At 54.6% G+C, this 16,905-nt stretch overlaps 1 protein-coding gene across 1 annotated transcript; it reads left to right on the top strand.

Moving 5' to 3' along the window:
* The first annotated feature begins 4,899 nt into the window (after nucleotides 1-4,899).
* TBX21 (T-box transcription factor 21) lies at nucleotides 4,900-16,516 on the top strand. The gene is made up of 6 exons (XM_065897357.1): nucleotides 4,900-5,474; nucleotides 13,270-13,424; nucleotides 13,809-13,930; nucleotides 14,535-14,693; nucleotides 14,848-14,909; nucleotides 15,146-16,516. The coding sequence occupies exons 1-6, from the start codon at nucleotides 4,984-4,986 to the stop codon at nucleotides 15,762-15,764; spliced, it is 1,608 nt and encodes a 535-aa protein (XP_065753429.1). The 5' UTR covers nucleotides 4,900-4,983; the 3' UTR covers nucleotides 15,765-16,516.
* Nucleotides 16,517-16,905: the final 389 nt, after the last annotated feature.

Consider the following 16,905-nt stretch of genomic DNA (forward strand, 5'->3'; position numbering starts at 1 on the left):
TCGTTGTAGGTGCACAGGCTGCTGTGTTTCAAGTCTGCATCTGAAGGACAAGTGCCCTGAGGGGAGAACTCTGACCCCGAGGTCACCTTGCTAGGAGTTCTTTGAGCGCAGAGGCTGAGCCTAATTTATCTCTGTGATCCCAGAGTCCCCAGGGTCTGGCCTATCCCAGTCCCCAGGAATGGTGTATGGGCGTCAGGAGGGGAAGGCTGTCCTTTCTGAGATGGGGTCTTACAAACAGAGAGGTTCTCTTTGGGCCCAAGGCCCTTAGTGGAGTCTGGAGTCTGGATTTGAAGGACCCTTTGTGGGGAACATGGATGCCAGAGGGAGGAAGGGGAAGCCATAGGCAGCTTGGAGGAGGGGAAGAGGAGGCACTTCAGCATAGCCTGTGCCTCTGCTCTGTTCCTGCCTTGGGGCAGACCCCCTCAGCCTTTACACTACCTTACACCTCACTTGAGACCTGGCTTGTCCTGGCAGAATGTCTGTTAGCACCATTTACTGTCAAGGAAACCAGAGCTGTGAAGATACTTGAACAGGCCACACAGACAGTTGGAATTGGGGTTCCAAGCCTGTTACCCCATTTCCCTCTGCCCCAGCCTCCAGTCCCCACAGGTGTCTCCACCTCTCCCTGGCCCATCTCCCTCTTTTCTTATTTCTTGCATCCCCTTTTCCTGGCCTGAGATTTTCTCACTGAGCCACACTCTGGGTTTCTGACTTTGTGGTGCCTGTCCCTCTCCATCTCTGAATCATTCAGAAACTCAGCCCAGGCCCCTCGCACTGTGCTCTCTCTTTCCTGTCCTGCTTCATCCCCAACACGCCACCCCCGCTTCACTCATCTACCCTCTCACAGCCTCTCAGGCTGTGCCCAGCAGGGTGAAGGGCAGAAATCCTTGGCCCTGGTGTCTTTATGTGCTGGGTCTCCACCAATAGCCACCCCTCCCCAACTCCTCTACGGGCCACTCAGTCCTCCCTGCATCTTACAGTATAAGCCCATTCAAGAGCCTTCCAGTACCATACTGTCTTGATTACTGTAGCTTTGTAGTATAGTCTGAAGTCAGGGAGACTGATTCCTCCAACTCCGTTTTTCTTTCTCAAGATTGAAATAAGTAGCTAATGGGAAGCAGCTGCATAGCACGGGGAGATCAGCTCGTTGCTTTGTGTCCACCTAGAGGGGTGGGATAGGGAGGGTGGGAGGGAGACGCAAAGGAGACATGGGGATATATGTATACATATAGCTGATTCACTTTGTTATACATCAGAAACTAACACAACATTGTAAAGCAATTATACTCCAATAAATATGTTTTTAAAAAAGAGCCTTCCGGGTCCCAAGAGGGTGCAGCACCCACACATTTTAAGGAGAGGACCCAGGTGACTGTTAGATTCTGGGGTGAGGAATTGACTGATCCTGGAGCTTCAATAAGAAAATCTTCTCAATGCCTGTAGCGGCCGTCCTCAGCCATTACACAGTCTTCCAGGCGCCGAGGAGCACACAGCAAGCAGGGTCAGGGCACAGGCTCCCAGGCTGGGACATAACTTGGAGGTGGAATAGCAAAGTGGGAGGGGGCCTGAGAGTGGGATACATGGACTCTGTGGGGCCCAGAATCACCTGGAGTCCTTCAACATACAGATTCTGGGGGAACCCGCCATAGGCCTGGGAATCAGAATCTCTAGAGGCCCATCCCAGGAATCCACATTGTAACAGCTTCCTGGCACCATCTGCGACCCACAGGTGTGGCAGGTGCTGTGTGGCATCAGGTGAGCCAAGCTCAATTTGAGTCTTGATAAGAAATGGCTTGAAAAGAAGCCTTGAATACAGGCAGAGGACAACAGTGTGAAGAAAATCGCTGTCCAGGCTGGTGGAGGGGGGCAATTTTCTTTTCTGTTTTCCAAACCTTTTCTGATGTGATCATATGACTTTTCATTTATTACGATTGTTCTCCCTCAAAATGGGAAGGCAAACACTGTTGTGGGATCAGTGTTGTGGGATCCCACTGTTGTGGGATCAGACTCCTGGATCAGGAGTCAAGAGACCGGGATTGCAGCCCTGGTTCTGCTACGAATGGGATGTGAGAGTTTGGTAAGTCGTTCGTCTTCCCATATTTACCATCCAGCCTGTCTCGTAATATTTGATGTCTGCTGGAGACGGTGTCTCTCCCATCCTGGACACACAGCCTGCGTATTTTTGCTTCTGCCTCGCCAGGGCCAGCCTTCTCGATGCTCAGTGGGTCGATCCATGAGGTAGGGAGGAAGGGCAGCGATGGGAAGTGAGGGGATCCCAGGGGGCCTCGTCACAGTCTTCTCCACCTTCCCCACCTCTCCAGCCCTGGGACCTGGGCAGAGGGTGAGGTGGCGACAGGAGGAGGAGGTATCACTGCCAGAGTTCTTCTTCTCACCCAAGCTGGCAGAGGGGCAGGGCTGGCACTGGTGACACCAGGGCCACTCAGCCTCCGCTTTTCACAAGTACTTTCTTTTTTGGGTGGAAGGAATTGGAGGGAGGGGGTGAGGAATCTGGGGTTGATGAGCCAGGCTGTAAGACCCTCTAACAGCCCATCAAGTTACGAAAGACTGCCCCCAGCCACCCTCTTCCCCCAGGGACAAGTCCCCAGGTCCACCTGATTCCGAGATTCGTAATCCCTCCTGCTCCAAAAGCTGGGTAGGAGCTCAGGTCCTTCTGATCAGAGGTAGGGAGATGGATCCCTTGACCTAAGGATTAGCATGGAGAAGAGGAGTGGAGAGAGAGAGAGAGGAACAAGGCTCCACTCGGCCCTCCAGAGCCAAGCACTTAGCGAAAATGTCTCCCAAAAGAGATGTCAGCATTCAACAGTCTCATGTCTCCTGGGGAAATCAGTCATTCAGGGAAGACTTACTAAAATCTTTCACGTTTCCCCAAAAGTAGCCAAGGGTCCCAAGGTTACCCTCTCTTTCAAGCAATGCTGCCCGGTTGCAAGAGCAGGTAGAAACTTCCCCCTTCCGTAAGAATGGGGAATGGCAGGTAAAGGACCAGGAGGAGGCCAGTCCCCGGTTCTGGTGCTTTTGTGTGCTGGCCTCCATGCTCAGGGGATGCACTGATTCTCTCTCCTCCCTCCCTGGGTCATGCCTGCCTCCTGGGGTGCCCAGCTTTGCCTTCACCTGCCAACCTGCCTCTCGGTTCAGCTCTAGGTGGGAGCAGAGGGTCCCCATGGGCCCCTAAGGGTGAAGCCCTGTTGGGCTGGGGCAAGGATGCAGAGATGGGGCCAGCCCCCAGGGGAGAATTGAGGAGGGCTGGGGTAAAAGGGGGGAGAGAAGAGGTTAACTTTTAACATGGTGAAAATGTTAAAGTATTTCTCAAAACACTCTTACAAATGTAAAGATTTATCTATATATTGACATGCAAAAAATTCCACGACACCTTGTTGAGTGAAAAAAAATATTACAAAGCAGCACGTGTGGTGTTTATACAAAATTATATATATATATATACACGCACACATATATATATGGTGTGTGTGTGTGCAAAAGACAGAGGGGGGTGTGCAAGGAGTGATGTCTGGAAGGGTGTTCACCGAAATCTTAATCCTGTTTGCCTCTGGGGGGTAGAATTTGGCATGATTTATACAGTCCTATTTTTACTTTTTTCTACTGCTGAAATTTTCTACATGAGTATGTTTTATCTTTATACACAGGAAAACTCCCAATGACGATATTTTCAACCTGGGGGAAAAAGGATTGTTTTCATGATCAAAGGAATATAGCTACATTAGTCAGCAGAAAAGGAAAATAGAGGAAGAAAAGCTCCCGTAGTCCTATCACCACGGCGGCCCTTCAGAACATGTGGTGGTTTTCCTTCCTGTCAGCCGGCTCTGAATCTGTTCAAATCTGAATCTGTTCAATCTGGCTTTTCCATCCAGGTATAACAATAGACTGGGAAGTGCTGCCCAGGTGTGCCCTCTCAGGTAAGGCTCATAGCCCCTCTGAAAAGTACATCAGTTTGTTTTCTCTAGCCTAGGGGACTTCAGGCACTTGAGGCTGACTTTCAGGCAAGGGAAGTGACTTGCCCAGGTCACATATACCTGAGTGAGGGGAAGAGCCAGTCCTGGGACTCTGAGCACTGGCAGCCCAGTGCTACTTCCAGTGCGCATGGCTGCCAGGCCCCGGTGGTGGAGCTTCTGTGGGCCTGGACCAGCCCAGGACCCTGCAAACCCTCAGCTGTTGCCATGCAATTCGTTTGAAGGAACTCTTCTTGCTGCCCACCAGGTCCCAGGTCTGCCCTGGGGCTGAAGGAACAAGATGCATCGGACACAGTCCACTTGGGTCTCTGGCAAAGAGAAAGAATGCAAACACTTCACACAAGGCCACTCAGCACGGAGCCTGGGCACAGAGTGAGCATCAGTGAACATCCGTCACATGCCCACGGGCGAAGCGGCTCGGAGCCTGCGAGTAAGCCCATCTGGGCCATCACCGAAGGCTTCCCGTAGGAGGGGGCCTTTGAGCTGAGCCTTCAAGAATGGGTGGAATTTCCAGAGGGTCCAGAGAAGAGAAACAGTCTGCATTTCAGGTGGAGGGGTTGACGCTCTCAGAAGGCAAAGTATGCGAACTACAAAGCGCGCGGGGACTCGCTGGTCTACACGGTTGGGGGCCCTGCAGTCCTCACCAACCGCGTAGAATTTGCCGAGTATTAGCCACGAGGGGCGGGGTGAGGCGGGGCGGGGCCGAGGTGTGGGGGTGGGGGTGGGGGTGGGGGTGGGAGGCCCCAGAGAGCTTCATAAAGCCACAGCAAAGGCGCCGCGACGCTAGTGACAGCGACCCGCTGAAGACGGAGCCCGGGAGTTGCCGCGCGCCCGCCAAACGCGGGCGCAGGACCCAGGCGTCCAAGCCCGGGCTCCGGTGGGGCCCCCGCCCCCGCCCAACCCCCGCCAGCCTCCGCCCAGCCGACCCCCCGCGCCCGCCCCCGCGCGGAGAAGGGCCGGTCCTCGACGGCCGCGGTAAGGTGCCAGCCCGCCCCGGATGGGCATCTTGGAGCCAAGCTGCCGAGACATGCTGACGGGCACCGACCCGATGCCGGCGAGCGACGAGGGCCGGGCGCCAGGCGCCGACTCGCAGAACCGCTACTTCTACCCGGAGCCGGGCGCGCAGGACGCGGCCGACCGTCGCGTGGGCGCCAGCCTGGGGGCGCCCTACGCCGGGGGCGCCCTGGTGCCTGCCCCGCCGGGCCGCTTCCTCGGAGCCTACGCCTACCCGCCCCGACACCAGGCCACCGGCTTCCCCGGGGCGGGCGAGCCCTTCCCGCCGACGCCAGGCGCCGAGGGCTACCAGCCGGGGGATGCCTACACCGCCCCGGACCCGCGCGCCACACTCTACCCGGGGCCGCGCGAGGACTGTGCGCTGCCGGCGGGGCTGGAGGTATCCGGGAAGCTGAGAGTCGCGCTCAACAACCACCTGTTGTGGTCCAAGTTTAATCAGCACCAGACAGAGATGATCATCACCAAGCAGGGGCGGTAAGTGAGGCGCGCGCCGGGAGCGCCGAGCTGTGGGAGCCTCCTCGGTCCCGCCGGCCCGGACAGGGACGCGCTTTTCTTTTTTTTTTTTTTTTTTTCTGTCTAGACTGTGCTAGTGTCTCTGTGTCCCTCACAGTTTTGGCTCAGGCTTTGGGAGGAAAGAGGAGTTGAGTTTCGGACAGGAAAGTTCTGGGGGTTGTTTACTCTCAGGACCAACAGGCACAACTCAAAAGGGAGATGGAGGAGAGGGGCGCAGTGAGCCGTCGTCCTGGTTTAGGGGGAGGGTGCCTATGGTTTCACCCAGTATTGGGGTGCAGTCCCTACCTGGTGGGAGGCGCGGAGGGCGCAGGGGGAGTGTGTGCTGTGGGTCTGACAGAGCAGGGCGCCTCTTAGCCCCTGTGTGTGGGGAAACGGAGCGGAAGGCAGAGTCTTACAGTGGGTGGACAGCAATCCGGCCCTCATCCCGGGGCCCCTTGTGCCCACCTCTCCCAGCCCCCTTGCTGCTGTTATGTACAGGTCAACTCTGGGGGAAGGGGTGTGTGTGTGGTAAAACTGGGATTTGGTGACATGGAGAAGTGGTCGCCAAGTTTCCTTTCCGGTAGTACTTTGAGATCATATGTCTGGTGTGCGCATGTGTTGGGAGGGGGGTGGTGGTAAAGTGGGAGGGGGCATAGATTCCTTCCAGACACAGTCCCTTCCCCGAGGGCACAGATGTCCATGGGCCTGAGCAGGTGAAGCTAACCCATGGGTCCCAGCTGGCAGCCAGTCCCACACCCTGTACTCTTCAAGGTTTGTCCCTGAAAGCCTGCCCCACCCTTATCCAGATACTCACCAGTCCATCCTGGGGAACCCATGGCTCCATGGTTCAGGGTCCCCTGAGCTCCGTGCGTGCGGGGTAGGGTTTGGGGCCAAGGGTGCTGCTTCCGGAGAGAGTCTCCTACGAGGGGAAAGAAAGAGAAACTTGCAACTTGTGTGGTATTTGTTTAGTAAGCAACACTCTGAGTGGGCCCTGCCTGTGTCTGGTGTGTGAGTATGCACCCACCCTTCCCGGTGGGGGCCCATATGGGCAGGGGACCAGTGAGGGCCTCTGTGTGGAGGGGCTATGTCATCAGTGGACCTGGGAGGTGTTGAAGAGCAGCTACCAAGGGTTGGGCTTGGGGAGGGAGAAGGGAGAGGCCATGCTGGGCCTGAGGGTTGGCATTCAATCTGGGCATTGCTGGATGGATGATTCCTATGGGGTGGCTTGGGATTGAGGGACCTGTCCACCAACCACAACTGGCTTCAAGTTGCTGAACTGTCCCTCTTTCTCGGGGATGAACCCGAGAAAGTTGGCATTTTCTTTCGCGCCACGGCCTTCATCTTCTAGGCCTTCTGATAATTGCTCTCTGCTCCCCCAGCCCTAGCCCCTGTCTGGGTGCACCCAGGCATAGCCTAGGCTTCTAGGCTATGTTGTCTGAATTGGAGGAGACCCAGAAGATCCTGTCCCATCTTCTCCCAGGACAGAGAGGGAAATGGACCCAGAGACAGTAAGAGACTTTTCTGAGGTTACACAGAACATTCATCACTGGCAGAACTGGCACCAGCATGCAGAAGTTACGTGCCTGGGTTTCTTTCTCTGGTGCCCCACGACCAGGAGTAAAAACAGCCACCCACACTGTCCGAAGGCCTTGATGCATTCAGAGTGCTTTCACTTCCATTATTTCACTGTGTGCTAGGTAGGCCAAGCGGCCTCCCCATTTACAGCTGAGGGCACTGAGGCCCAGGGGAGCTGGTGGCTTACACTGGGTTACACGGCAGACCTGAACTCAGGCTCAGGCCTGAACCCTGTTGAGTGGTCAGGAAGCCTTCCCACCCTGGGGCCTGGTGGGGGTCTCCCCACAGCCTTGCAGCCAGGCCCCAGCCCCTCCAGTCTTGAGGGATGAGGTAGATGGAACTTCAGCAGAACCTCAGGGTTCTGGGGGTGAAGGGCTAGCTGAGGGTCTTAGGCGGATGCGTGTTTCTGTACTGGTTGCCTCCTTTACGCCTACAGCCTCCTTCTTTCCTTTATTTTCCTGCTGAATAATCCTCTCTGGACAAGTTTTGTTTTCTCTCTTTTAGATCCACACACTTAATTTCCTTTATTATGAAAAATTCCAATATATACAAAAGTGAAGAGAAACATGTAATGGATCTCCATCTACCCATTATCCAGCTTCAATAGCTGTCAATACTGGTCCAATCTTGTTTCTGCTTTATCCTCGCTCACTTAACTTGTGGTCTGAAACTATATTAGCGATAGTGTAAGTAATGAGTAAGTAAATCCTAGACACTGTATTACTTTACCCTTAAGTAGTTCTCCGTGCACCTCTAAAAATGGCTTTTTAAAAATAAACACAATGCCATTAGCAAACCTGAAAAGAAACTCTTAAATGTCGTCAGATTTCCCTGATTGTTTTGTGTGTGCGCGCGCGTGCATGTTTCACAATCCTCACACTTTCGATCCATCCTAACGGACTGCTTCGGACACTGCGGGCTGTGGGGCCGTTGGAAGGGGGCAGTGGCCCCTCACTACTTCCTCTGAGGCCTCCTCTTGGATCAGGCCTTGGGGGCCCCATGGCGGGGTGGAGAGGACGGAGGACACACCGCCCCCGATTCAGCACCCCTGACTGTGAGCTTGGGCTCCAGTGATCTGGGAAGTCGGCGGCCATTTCCTTCTGCTACTGGCTTCTGAAAAGGAAGACTTGGGCTCAGAGAAGAGCTCCCATTCTGTCCTCCTGCTTTGGTGGGCTGGCCTGTCCTTCCATGATTTCCAGTGACCCCCCAGTCACCACCACATCACCCACGGCTTTCTTCCTTTTTGAAAAATCCTTCCAGCCCAGGCCCACCCACAGCCCCGTAGCCTTTCGCCTTGGGCTGACTCACTCCCTCCCAGATCCTCCCTCTCCCACCCACCCTAGACCCATTCCTCAGTGTGCACACAGTGATACCCTCCTCCATGGGCAAGCATGGGTTGGGGAGCAGGGGGTGATTCCAGGGCCCAGAGACTGATCCAGGCAGCTCAGATGGGGCTGGGAGGGGAAACGGAGGACAAGAAGATGGACTGGCCAGCTGGAAGGCTGAGAGTTCAAGTTTGTGTGTTTGTGGCGGTTCATGGCCCGACAGACCCACTCATGTTGCCCGGCCTCGTGTCGTCTCTGGGAGGCAGTGTGTGTGCTGCGCCCAAGTTGGCCGGTGTCTGTCAGTCGATGGTAGACTTTCTCAGTAGAGGAAGAGAGAGGCGGCTGTCTCGTGTGTGGGCGTGTGGGTGTGCAGTAATTGCCGGCAATCCCCACTTTTCTGGGTGTAATTAGTTGATTATTATGATCAACATAACTGTCCTTAAGTAGCTCAGTTTGCATTTGTGTATCAATTTCAGTCCCGTACCATCCTCGACCACCGGCCTCAGCCCTTTTGGTTTTCTCTTCTCTACGTTCCAACTCCAAGAACTTTTTAGATTTTTTTAAATTTAATTTTATTTTTTTTAGCTTTAAGCCTGCTTTAATTTGGGCTGACTGGCTTTATTTCTTCTGGAGCAGGTGAAAATGGCTTTGCTTTCTCTTCCGCCATTTGCTGGTGGCTGTCTATCTATTCAGTGGGTCCGAGGTCGGTGGGAAGAGGCGATCCCTTGATGCCTGAGAGCTTTTTGAGTTTGGATCGGTACAAGGCATTGCCAGAACACCCTCCTCAAAGGTGGTACCGCTTTACACCCCCACTAATAGTGGCCGAGAGGACCCATTATCCCGCAGGTTCATCAGGATTAGATACTGTCAATTTTGAAACATTTTGCCAACATGACTGATAAAAACCATGTTTTAATTTGTACTTAACGATGGTGAATTGGAGCACTGTCAGAGGCGTACAGGATGGGGACGGGATATGATGACTTTGTGAATCATTTCAAACTGGATGGTCCTTAGAAGCAGCAGAGGAGCTTGGGGTCTTGAACCCTGTCCTCTGAGGGCTGAGTGAGTGCTGAGCGGTCTTTCCTAGGGGCTCATTCTGGCACCAGACCCATCTTCACTCCTGGTTCCTTCCCAGCAAAGTGTCGTGTAAATCAGAGGCTATTTTGGGATCCCAGCTGGTGGTGATTCTAGACTTTTAGGGTGAAGTTGAGACCTCCCTTCTCCTCTCCCTCTTCCCCACAGTCTTCCTGTGTCTCCTGCCTTTCACTCTACCAGCGATGAGCAGGATGGGGTGATGGAGACGGTAGCATGCGCTCTGCCATCAGGAGACCCCATTTCTGCTCTCCCACCGTGGAGTCATCACCAAACCTCTCTGAGCGTCATTTTCTTCAAGTATAAATTGGAAATAACATTTTATATCTCAAAGGACTGGTTCAGTGAACTGGCTGCTGCATAAGTAGTGGCACTTGAATTAATAACGTTCCCTTCTCTCTGTTACTACATGTTTAGATAGGAACTGGTTACAATATAGGACACGTGAATGACCTGACCACTGTTGTAGAATGAGCTGGTGGTAGAAATGGGTTGAAAGTGTTCTCCCACCCTAGACTGCTCAGTCTCATCCCTAACCTTTGACTCCTCCAGTTGACTGGCATACCGAGCTCCTGGGACCGAGGGCCTCAGACTGGAACTCTGGACTCTTGCTTGGGGCTCTTCAGCCAGGCCAGAGGGCTTTGATAGTTCTGGGCCTGGGAGAAGGTGGGATGGGGGTGGGATGGGAGAGACGGTGAGCTGAGTTTCACATCCTTCAAACTCCTTAACAGCTGTCAGAGGAAAGATGGACAGGAGTTATTATCTCCATTTACGGGTGAAGAAAGTGAGGTTTGGCTTGGGAATTAACTTATCCAAGGCCATAGGGCCACTAAGTCTCTTTTTCTCAGCCCAGGAGAGTCTGGGGAAAACAGGAATGTGACAGTACCCTCCCGGGAGATCTTTCCAAGGTTATTAGCGATATTGATCTGGGACCCTCTGGGGACTAGAATCCACCCAAAAGTGCTCCTAAGGGGGCTTCCCTGGTGGTGCAGTGGTTGAGAGTCTGCCTGCTGATACAGGGGACACGGGTTCGTGCCCCGGTCCGGGAAGATCCCACATGCCGTGGAGCGGCTGGGCCCGTGAGCCATGGCCGCTGAGCCTGCGCGTCCGGAGCCTGTGCTCCGCAACAGGAGAGGCCACAACAGTGAGAGGCCTGCGTACCGGAAAAAAAAAAAAAAAAAAAAAAGTGCTCCTAGGCCCCTAGAACTCTCCTTCCCCCAGGTTTCCTCACTCATGAACCAGTGCCTTTCTTCCCAACCTGCAGGGCTTCTTGTAGGGGAAGGTAGAAGTGTGTGGGAATGAAAAGTAATTCTGATGAGGATTTGACTCTGCCAGCTTAGAAACTCTGCTCTTCCTGCTTGGGTTAGAAGAGAAAGACTAAGCCATAGATGCGCTGGTTGTAGTGATGGTGGTGATGGGCTGGTGGTGGTTGCAGTGGTGGTGAGGGGGTAGTGATGGTGGAGGTGTTGGTTGTAGTGGTGGTGGTGATGGTGGAGGTGCTGGTTGTAGTGGTGGTGGTGATGGTGGAGATGCTGGTTGTAGTGGTGGTGGTGATGGTGGAGGTGCTGGTTGTAGTGATGGTGGTGATGGGGAGAGTGGTGGTTGTGGTGGTTGGGGGGGTAGTGATGGCGGAGGTGTTGGTTGTAGCGATGGTGGTGAAGGTGGAGGTGTTGATTGTAGTGATGTGGTGTTGGGGGTAGTGATGGCGGAGGTGTTGGTTGTAGCGATGGTGGTGATGGTGGAGGTGCTGGTTGTAGTGGTGGTGGTGATAGTGGACGTGCTGGTTGTAGTGGTGGTGGTGATGGTGGAGGTGCTGGTTGTAGTGGTGGTGGTGATGGTGGAGGTGCTGGTTGTAGCGGTGGTGGTGATGGTGGAGGTTCTGGTTGTAGTGATGGCAGTAGTGGCGGTGGTGTTGGTTGTAGTGGTGGTGGTGATGGTGGAGGTGGTGGTTGTGGTGGTTGGGGGGGTAGTGATGGTGGAGGTGCTGGTTGTGGCGGTGGTGGCGACGGTGGAGGTGCTGGACACGATGGTGGTAAGGTAGTGCTTCTTCCTCTGAATCTGTTGTAGCGATGGTGGTGATGGTGGAGGTGCTGGTTGTAGTGGTGGTGGTGATGGTGGTGCTGGTTGTAGCGATGGTGGTGATGGTGGAGGTGCTGGTTGTAGCGGTGGTGGTGATGGTGGAGGTGCTGGTTGTAGCGGTGGTGGTGATGGTGGAGGTGCTGGTTGTAGCGGTGGTGGTGATGGTGGAGGTGCTGGTTGTAGCAATGGTGGTGATGGTGGAGGTGCTGGTTGTAGTGGTGGTGGTGATGGTGGAGGTGCTGGTTGTAGCGGTGGTGGTGATGGTGGAGGTGCTGGTTGTAGCAATGGTGGTGATGGTGGAGGTGCTGGTTGTAGTGGTGGTGGTGATGGTGGAGGTGCTGGTTGTAGCGGTGGTGGTGACGGTGGAGGTGTTGGCTGTAGCGATGGTGGCGACGGTGGAGGTGCTGGTTGTGGCGGTGGTGGCGACGGTGGAGGTGCTGGACACGATGGTGGTGATGGGCTGGTGGTGGTTGCAGTGGTGGTGAGGGGGTGGGGGTAGCGGTGGTGGCGACGGTGGAGGTGCTGGCGACGATGGTGGTGAGGTAGTGCTTCCTCCTCTGAATCTGTTGTAGTGGTGGTGGCGACGGTGGAGGTGGTGGCGACGGTGGAGGTGCTGGCGACGATGGTGGTGAGGTAGTGCTTCCTCCTCTGAATCTGTTGCAGTGGTGGTGGCGACGGTGGAGGTGCTGGCGACGATGGTGGTGATGGTGGAGGTGCTGGTTGTAGTGATGGCAGTAGTGGCGGTGGTGTTGGTTGTGGAGGTGCTGGCGACGATGGTGGTGAGGTAGTGCTTCCTCCTCTGAATCTATTGCTCAGCACGATAGCACAGCATCCCAATTCCAACTTCCTCCACGTTTCCTGGGAACCAGGACTTTGAACATGAGGACTGTGCTCAATAGAGTCCCTCTTCCAGGTGGATGGGAAGCTCCAGCTAGGACTTCGGTTACTTCTCTGAAGACCCTGGAGCAGGCTGTGCTACGGACATCAGGCCCAGGAGGATGGGGCAGGGAGAGCCTGTGGATGGGTGCTCTGGAGCTAGGTGCGTGTTAGCACCGTGAGAGCCATGATGGAGAGGATGGATGGCAGACCAAGGCCAGACCAGGGTTCAGGGAACTGAGAGATGAGGACCTACTAGGAACTGCTTGTGTGCGGCTGGCTTGGGGCTTTGCTCCCCCTCTAGGGAGCATGCTAAGGCTTGCAGCTAATGTCTAGCAACTGACCCTCTGAAAGAAAAACATTTTTAAAAGTCCCGATTCATAGTGTTTGCTGATTTCCGTGGTAAATACCCCTATAATGGCTGCTCGTAAGCTGCCCATGTGATATCACTGAACGCGGAGTTGGGAAGACACGTGTGGTAGTGCACATAATCTGGTATCTCCACCGGACAGGTACAATAGATGTAAACAATCTCGAGAGCAGAGGTAATAGTAAACTGTAGTAAAAAGAACTGAGAAGTGATTTTTTTGAGTATTTATTACCTTGGCTTGTAATGTAATATATTTAATTGTAAATTTATGTGATTTAATTTTTAATCGTGACTGTTTAACAACTGGCTGGCAGACTTCCTGGACTTCTCCAGCTGGCTCTGGTGAGGGCTGGGAACCGGCTCCAGCACACCAGCGACGGACAGCCTTTGCGCAGGGCGTGGCTGTCCGGGGGGCTGGGGGCTGATGGGTATTGATGGGTCTCTCTGTTCTCCCCAGGCGGATGTTCCCATTCCTGTCGTTTACTGTGGCTGGGCTGGAGCCCACCAGCCATTACCGGATATTTGTGGACGTGGTCTTGGTGGACCAGCATCACTGGCGGTATCAGAGCGGCAAGTGGGTGCCGTGTGGAAAGGCTGGGGGCAACATGCCAGGTATGCGCCTCCTTGGGAACTGGGGGGCATGCTTTTTGTCTAATACTGGGCGCCCCCTGGTGGATCCAAGAGGAACCCCCAAGCCCCTAGCCCTGACTCCTAGGATTTCATTCTCTTTTCCATCCCTCCCATCCCATCCCACCCCACCCCACTCCACCCAACCCCATCCCCTCCCACTTCTCACTTCCGTTCTGTTTGTCATCTCTTCTACTTTGCTCTAGCCTGTCTTCGGCTCAGTCCTCTGCCCACAGCTCCCCCTGTCCTGCCCCGTCTGTCCTCCCCCTGCATCCTTCTTGCCATTCCCCTCAGAACAGGCAAAGAAGCCCCACATCACCAGGGGTCTGGTACCAAGGGCTGCATGCCAAAGAGATTAACTGTCCACAGGGAACCGCCTGTACGTCCACCCAGATTCTCCCAACACTGGAGCCCACTGGATGCGCCAGGAAGTTTCATTTGGGAAACTAAAGCTCACGAACAACAAAGGGGCCTCCAGCAATGTGACCCAGGTGGGACTCCTCCCCGTGGGATAGCCCCGCACCCCTCCCTGTCCCCGAGGTCGCAGCGGGTCCTGCAGGCTGCTTCTATTCTGGAAGAGCGACTTTTCTCCCTCTCTGACTCTGGTTCTTTTCCACCCACCTTGGGAGGAAGCTGAATCTCAGGGCAGACGGGCGTCCCATTTGGGCCAACATGGACCAAACCAGCCAGGGGGTTTCTTCACCGAATCCTGGGCTGCCATCACTCGTGTACCATATTGGGTATAGAGTTGGTACCGGTGGTCCCAGGGAACGGATGCAAAGTTTCTTTGAGTTGAGCAATTCTATTAAAAGTGCCCTTATCCCTGAAAAGCCCTGTTTGTGCTAATACCTTGGTCACAATGGACATCTGGGGATAGGTAAAGGGGCAAGAGAATAGAATTAGTGCCCTGAAGAGGCTAGGGACTGGGGCTGGAAGCCTGGGAGAAGTTATGTGGTGGCAGGGCAGAGGAATGGGCACGATGACCTCAGGGTCCTTTCTAGCTTGGCCATAGGGCTGGCCATAGATGGTGGGGCTGGGAGAGGGTTCCTTTGAACTCCCTCCTCCCACCCTCACAGCCGTCCTACCCTCCCTCAGATGATAGTGCTCCAGTCCCTCCATAAGTACCAGCCCCGGCTGCACATTGTCGAGGTCAGTGATGGAGAGCCAGAGGCGGCCTGCAACGCTTCCAACACACACATCTTTACTTTCCAAGAAACCCAGTTCATCGCCGTGACCGCCTACCAGAACGCCGAGGTGAGGGCTCCCTGGGCGAGGGTGGGCTGAGTCTGTGGCAGGGCGGGGGGACGACGAGGGGGAGAGTGGAGCCCCCAGTCTTCCTGGGAGCGATTTTGGAAGTTCCCCGGCCTCAGACTCAGGACTCAGGTGACTCTGTTTCACTTCTCTCTAGATTACTCAGCTGAAAATTGATAATAACCCTTTTGCCAAAGGATTCCGGGAGAACTTTGAGTCGTAAGTGTCACTGGGTTCATCTCATGTTTGCAGAGGCCTCCTCTTGTCCCTCTGAGACCAGACAAGTGCTCAGCACGTCCCCTCTCTGCCTCTGCGGTGGGGAAGTGTGGGCTGGGTACTGGAGGGTGGCAGGCAAGTCAGGAAAGAGGGTCTGGGGAAGGACATGAGACAGGCAGGCTCCTAAGTGACCAGTTCCGTTCGTGACCCCTGTCTTTTGCTTCCTGTTTGTTTTTTAGCATGTATGCATCTGTTGACACCAGTGTCCTCTCCCCACCTGGACCCAACTGTCAGTTGCTTGGGGGAGACCACTACTCTCCTCTGCTCCCCGGCCAGTACCCCGTTCCCAGCTGTTTCTACCCCAACCTTCCCAGCCAGGCCAAGGATGTGGTTCCCCAGCCTTACTGGCTGGGGGCCCCTCGGGACCACAGCTACGAGGCCGAGTTTCGAGCTGTCAGCATGAAGCCTTCATTCCTGCCCTCCGCCTCTGGGTCCACTATGTCCTACTACCGAAGCCAGGAGGTCCTGGCACCTGGAGCTGGCTGGGCTGTGACCCCCCAGTACCCTCCCAAGATGGGCCCAACCAGCTGGTTCCGCTCCACGCGAACTCTGCCCATGGAACCTGGCCCTGGAGCCTCAGAGGGGCGGGGGCCGGAAGACCCGGGCTCCCCGTCCTTGTGGACTGAGATCACGCCTATCCGGCCAGAGTCCAGCGACTCAGGACTGGGTGAAGGAGACTCTAAGAGGAGGCGTGTGTCCCCCTATCCTTCTAGTGGCGATAGCTCCTCCCCTGCGGGGGCCCCTTCTCCTTTTGATAAGGAAACCGAAGGCCAGTTTTATAACTATTTTCCCAATTGAGCAGTTGACATGGTGAAAGGAGCAGAAAGAGTGTCATCAGGTTGGTGACACCAACTAACGTAGACCACAGACCCAAGACTGAGCCGTCCCCAGCTCCCTCTGTCCCATCTCCTTCTGTAGCTGGTTGAGGAAGAGGGGGGTCAAGAAGGATTCTGGGGTTCACTTGCTGCCTCCTGGCCCACAATGAAACCTGCGAGGAGTGTTCTCTGCCCCTTCCTCTGTCCCAACTACACTCATCAACCTGGTGCTGCTTCTGGTTGTGGGTTCCCAGCTGGAGAACAGAAAACAGACAATGGAAGGTCTGGGACACAAAGGAGCTTCCTCCCTTCTGCGGGGTGTAGGGGTGGGAGTGGGGGGGTCAGGATTAGGTGGGACAACCAGACTGGAGACTCAGATCTCTTCCTCTGCAGAGTAACTTTCAACATTTGTGTGTGTGTGTGTTAATCCCTGATCTGGAAATAAAGACACATGAATTTTATAACAGCCAGCCAGCCACAGTCAGGGGAGAGGACCCAATGACTTTGGGCAGCTGGCTTGGGCCGCACCCTCTTAGAGGCAGTGGGGTCCCAAGGAAGGGGCTGGAAAGGGGGGGAATTGTGCACAACTCAAGAAGCAAGGTCTTGAGGGGGGTGTGAGGGTGCATTTTTCTTTTTTATTTTTTGGGAACGGGGGAGGCTATTTATTGTACAGAGAGTGGTGTCAGGATATATTGCTTTTGTCTTCATCACTTTCTGAAAATAAACACGAAACTGTCAAGTGTGTCCTGCTTTAGTGCCTGGGTGGGGGACATGGGCGGGGACTCTACCGGGAACTGCAAGTGCACCAAAGCTGTTCTCTCTGCTCTAGAACAGAACTTGAAGTTCCGAAGACCATGTACCTCCTAGAAACTAGAAGTGACTTCACTCAGGGGATAAACTGAGTTAGAGCAATTCTACGTGTCCTGCCTTTGGTGCTCAGGTTAATGGCTGATGCCACTTCTTAAGGTGTCTTGGGATACCCTGACCTGTAGAGCAGGGTGTGAGGGCAAGACCAGAGGATGGGGGCTGGATCGGGGCGGGTGGGTCTGAGGAGAAGGATGACACTTGATTTCTCTTTGCATTTCTAGCAGCTTTGGATCCTCCATCTTCATCTTAGGGTTGTT

The sequence above is a fragment of the Phocoena phocoena genome, chromosome 19 (genome assembly GCF_963924675.1).
Source record: "Phocoena phocoena chromosome 19, mPhoPho1.1, whole genome shotgun sequence".
NCBI lineage: Eukaryota > Metazoa > Chordata > Mammalia > Artiodactyla > Phocoenidae > Phocoena > Phocoena phocoena.

Bases quoted from the DNA above. Each gene is read 5' to 3' on its own strand.
- TBX21 (XM_065897357.1), top strand. From the start codon at position 4,984: ATGGGCATCTTGGAGCCAAGCTGCCGAGACATGCTGACGGGCACCGAC. The intron at 13,425-13,808 runs GTATGCGCCTCC...AACTGTCCACAG, and splicing joins GGCTGGGGGCAACATGCCAG to GGAACCGCCTGTACGTCCAC. The intron at 14,910-15,145 runs GTAAGTGTCACT...TTTGTTTTTTAG, and splicing joins TTCCGGGAGAACTTTGAGTC to CATGTATGCATCTGTTGACA.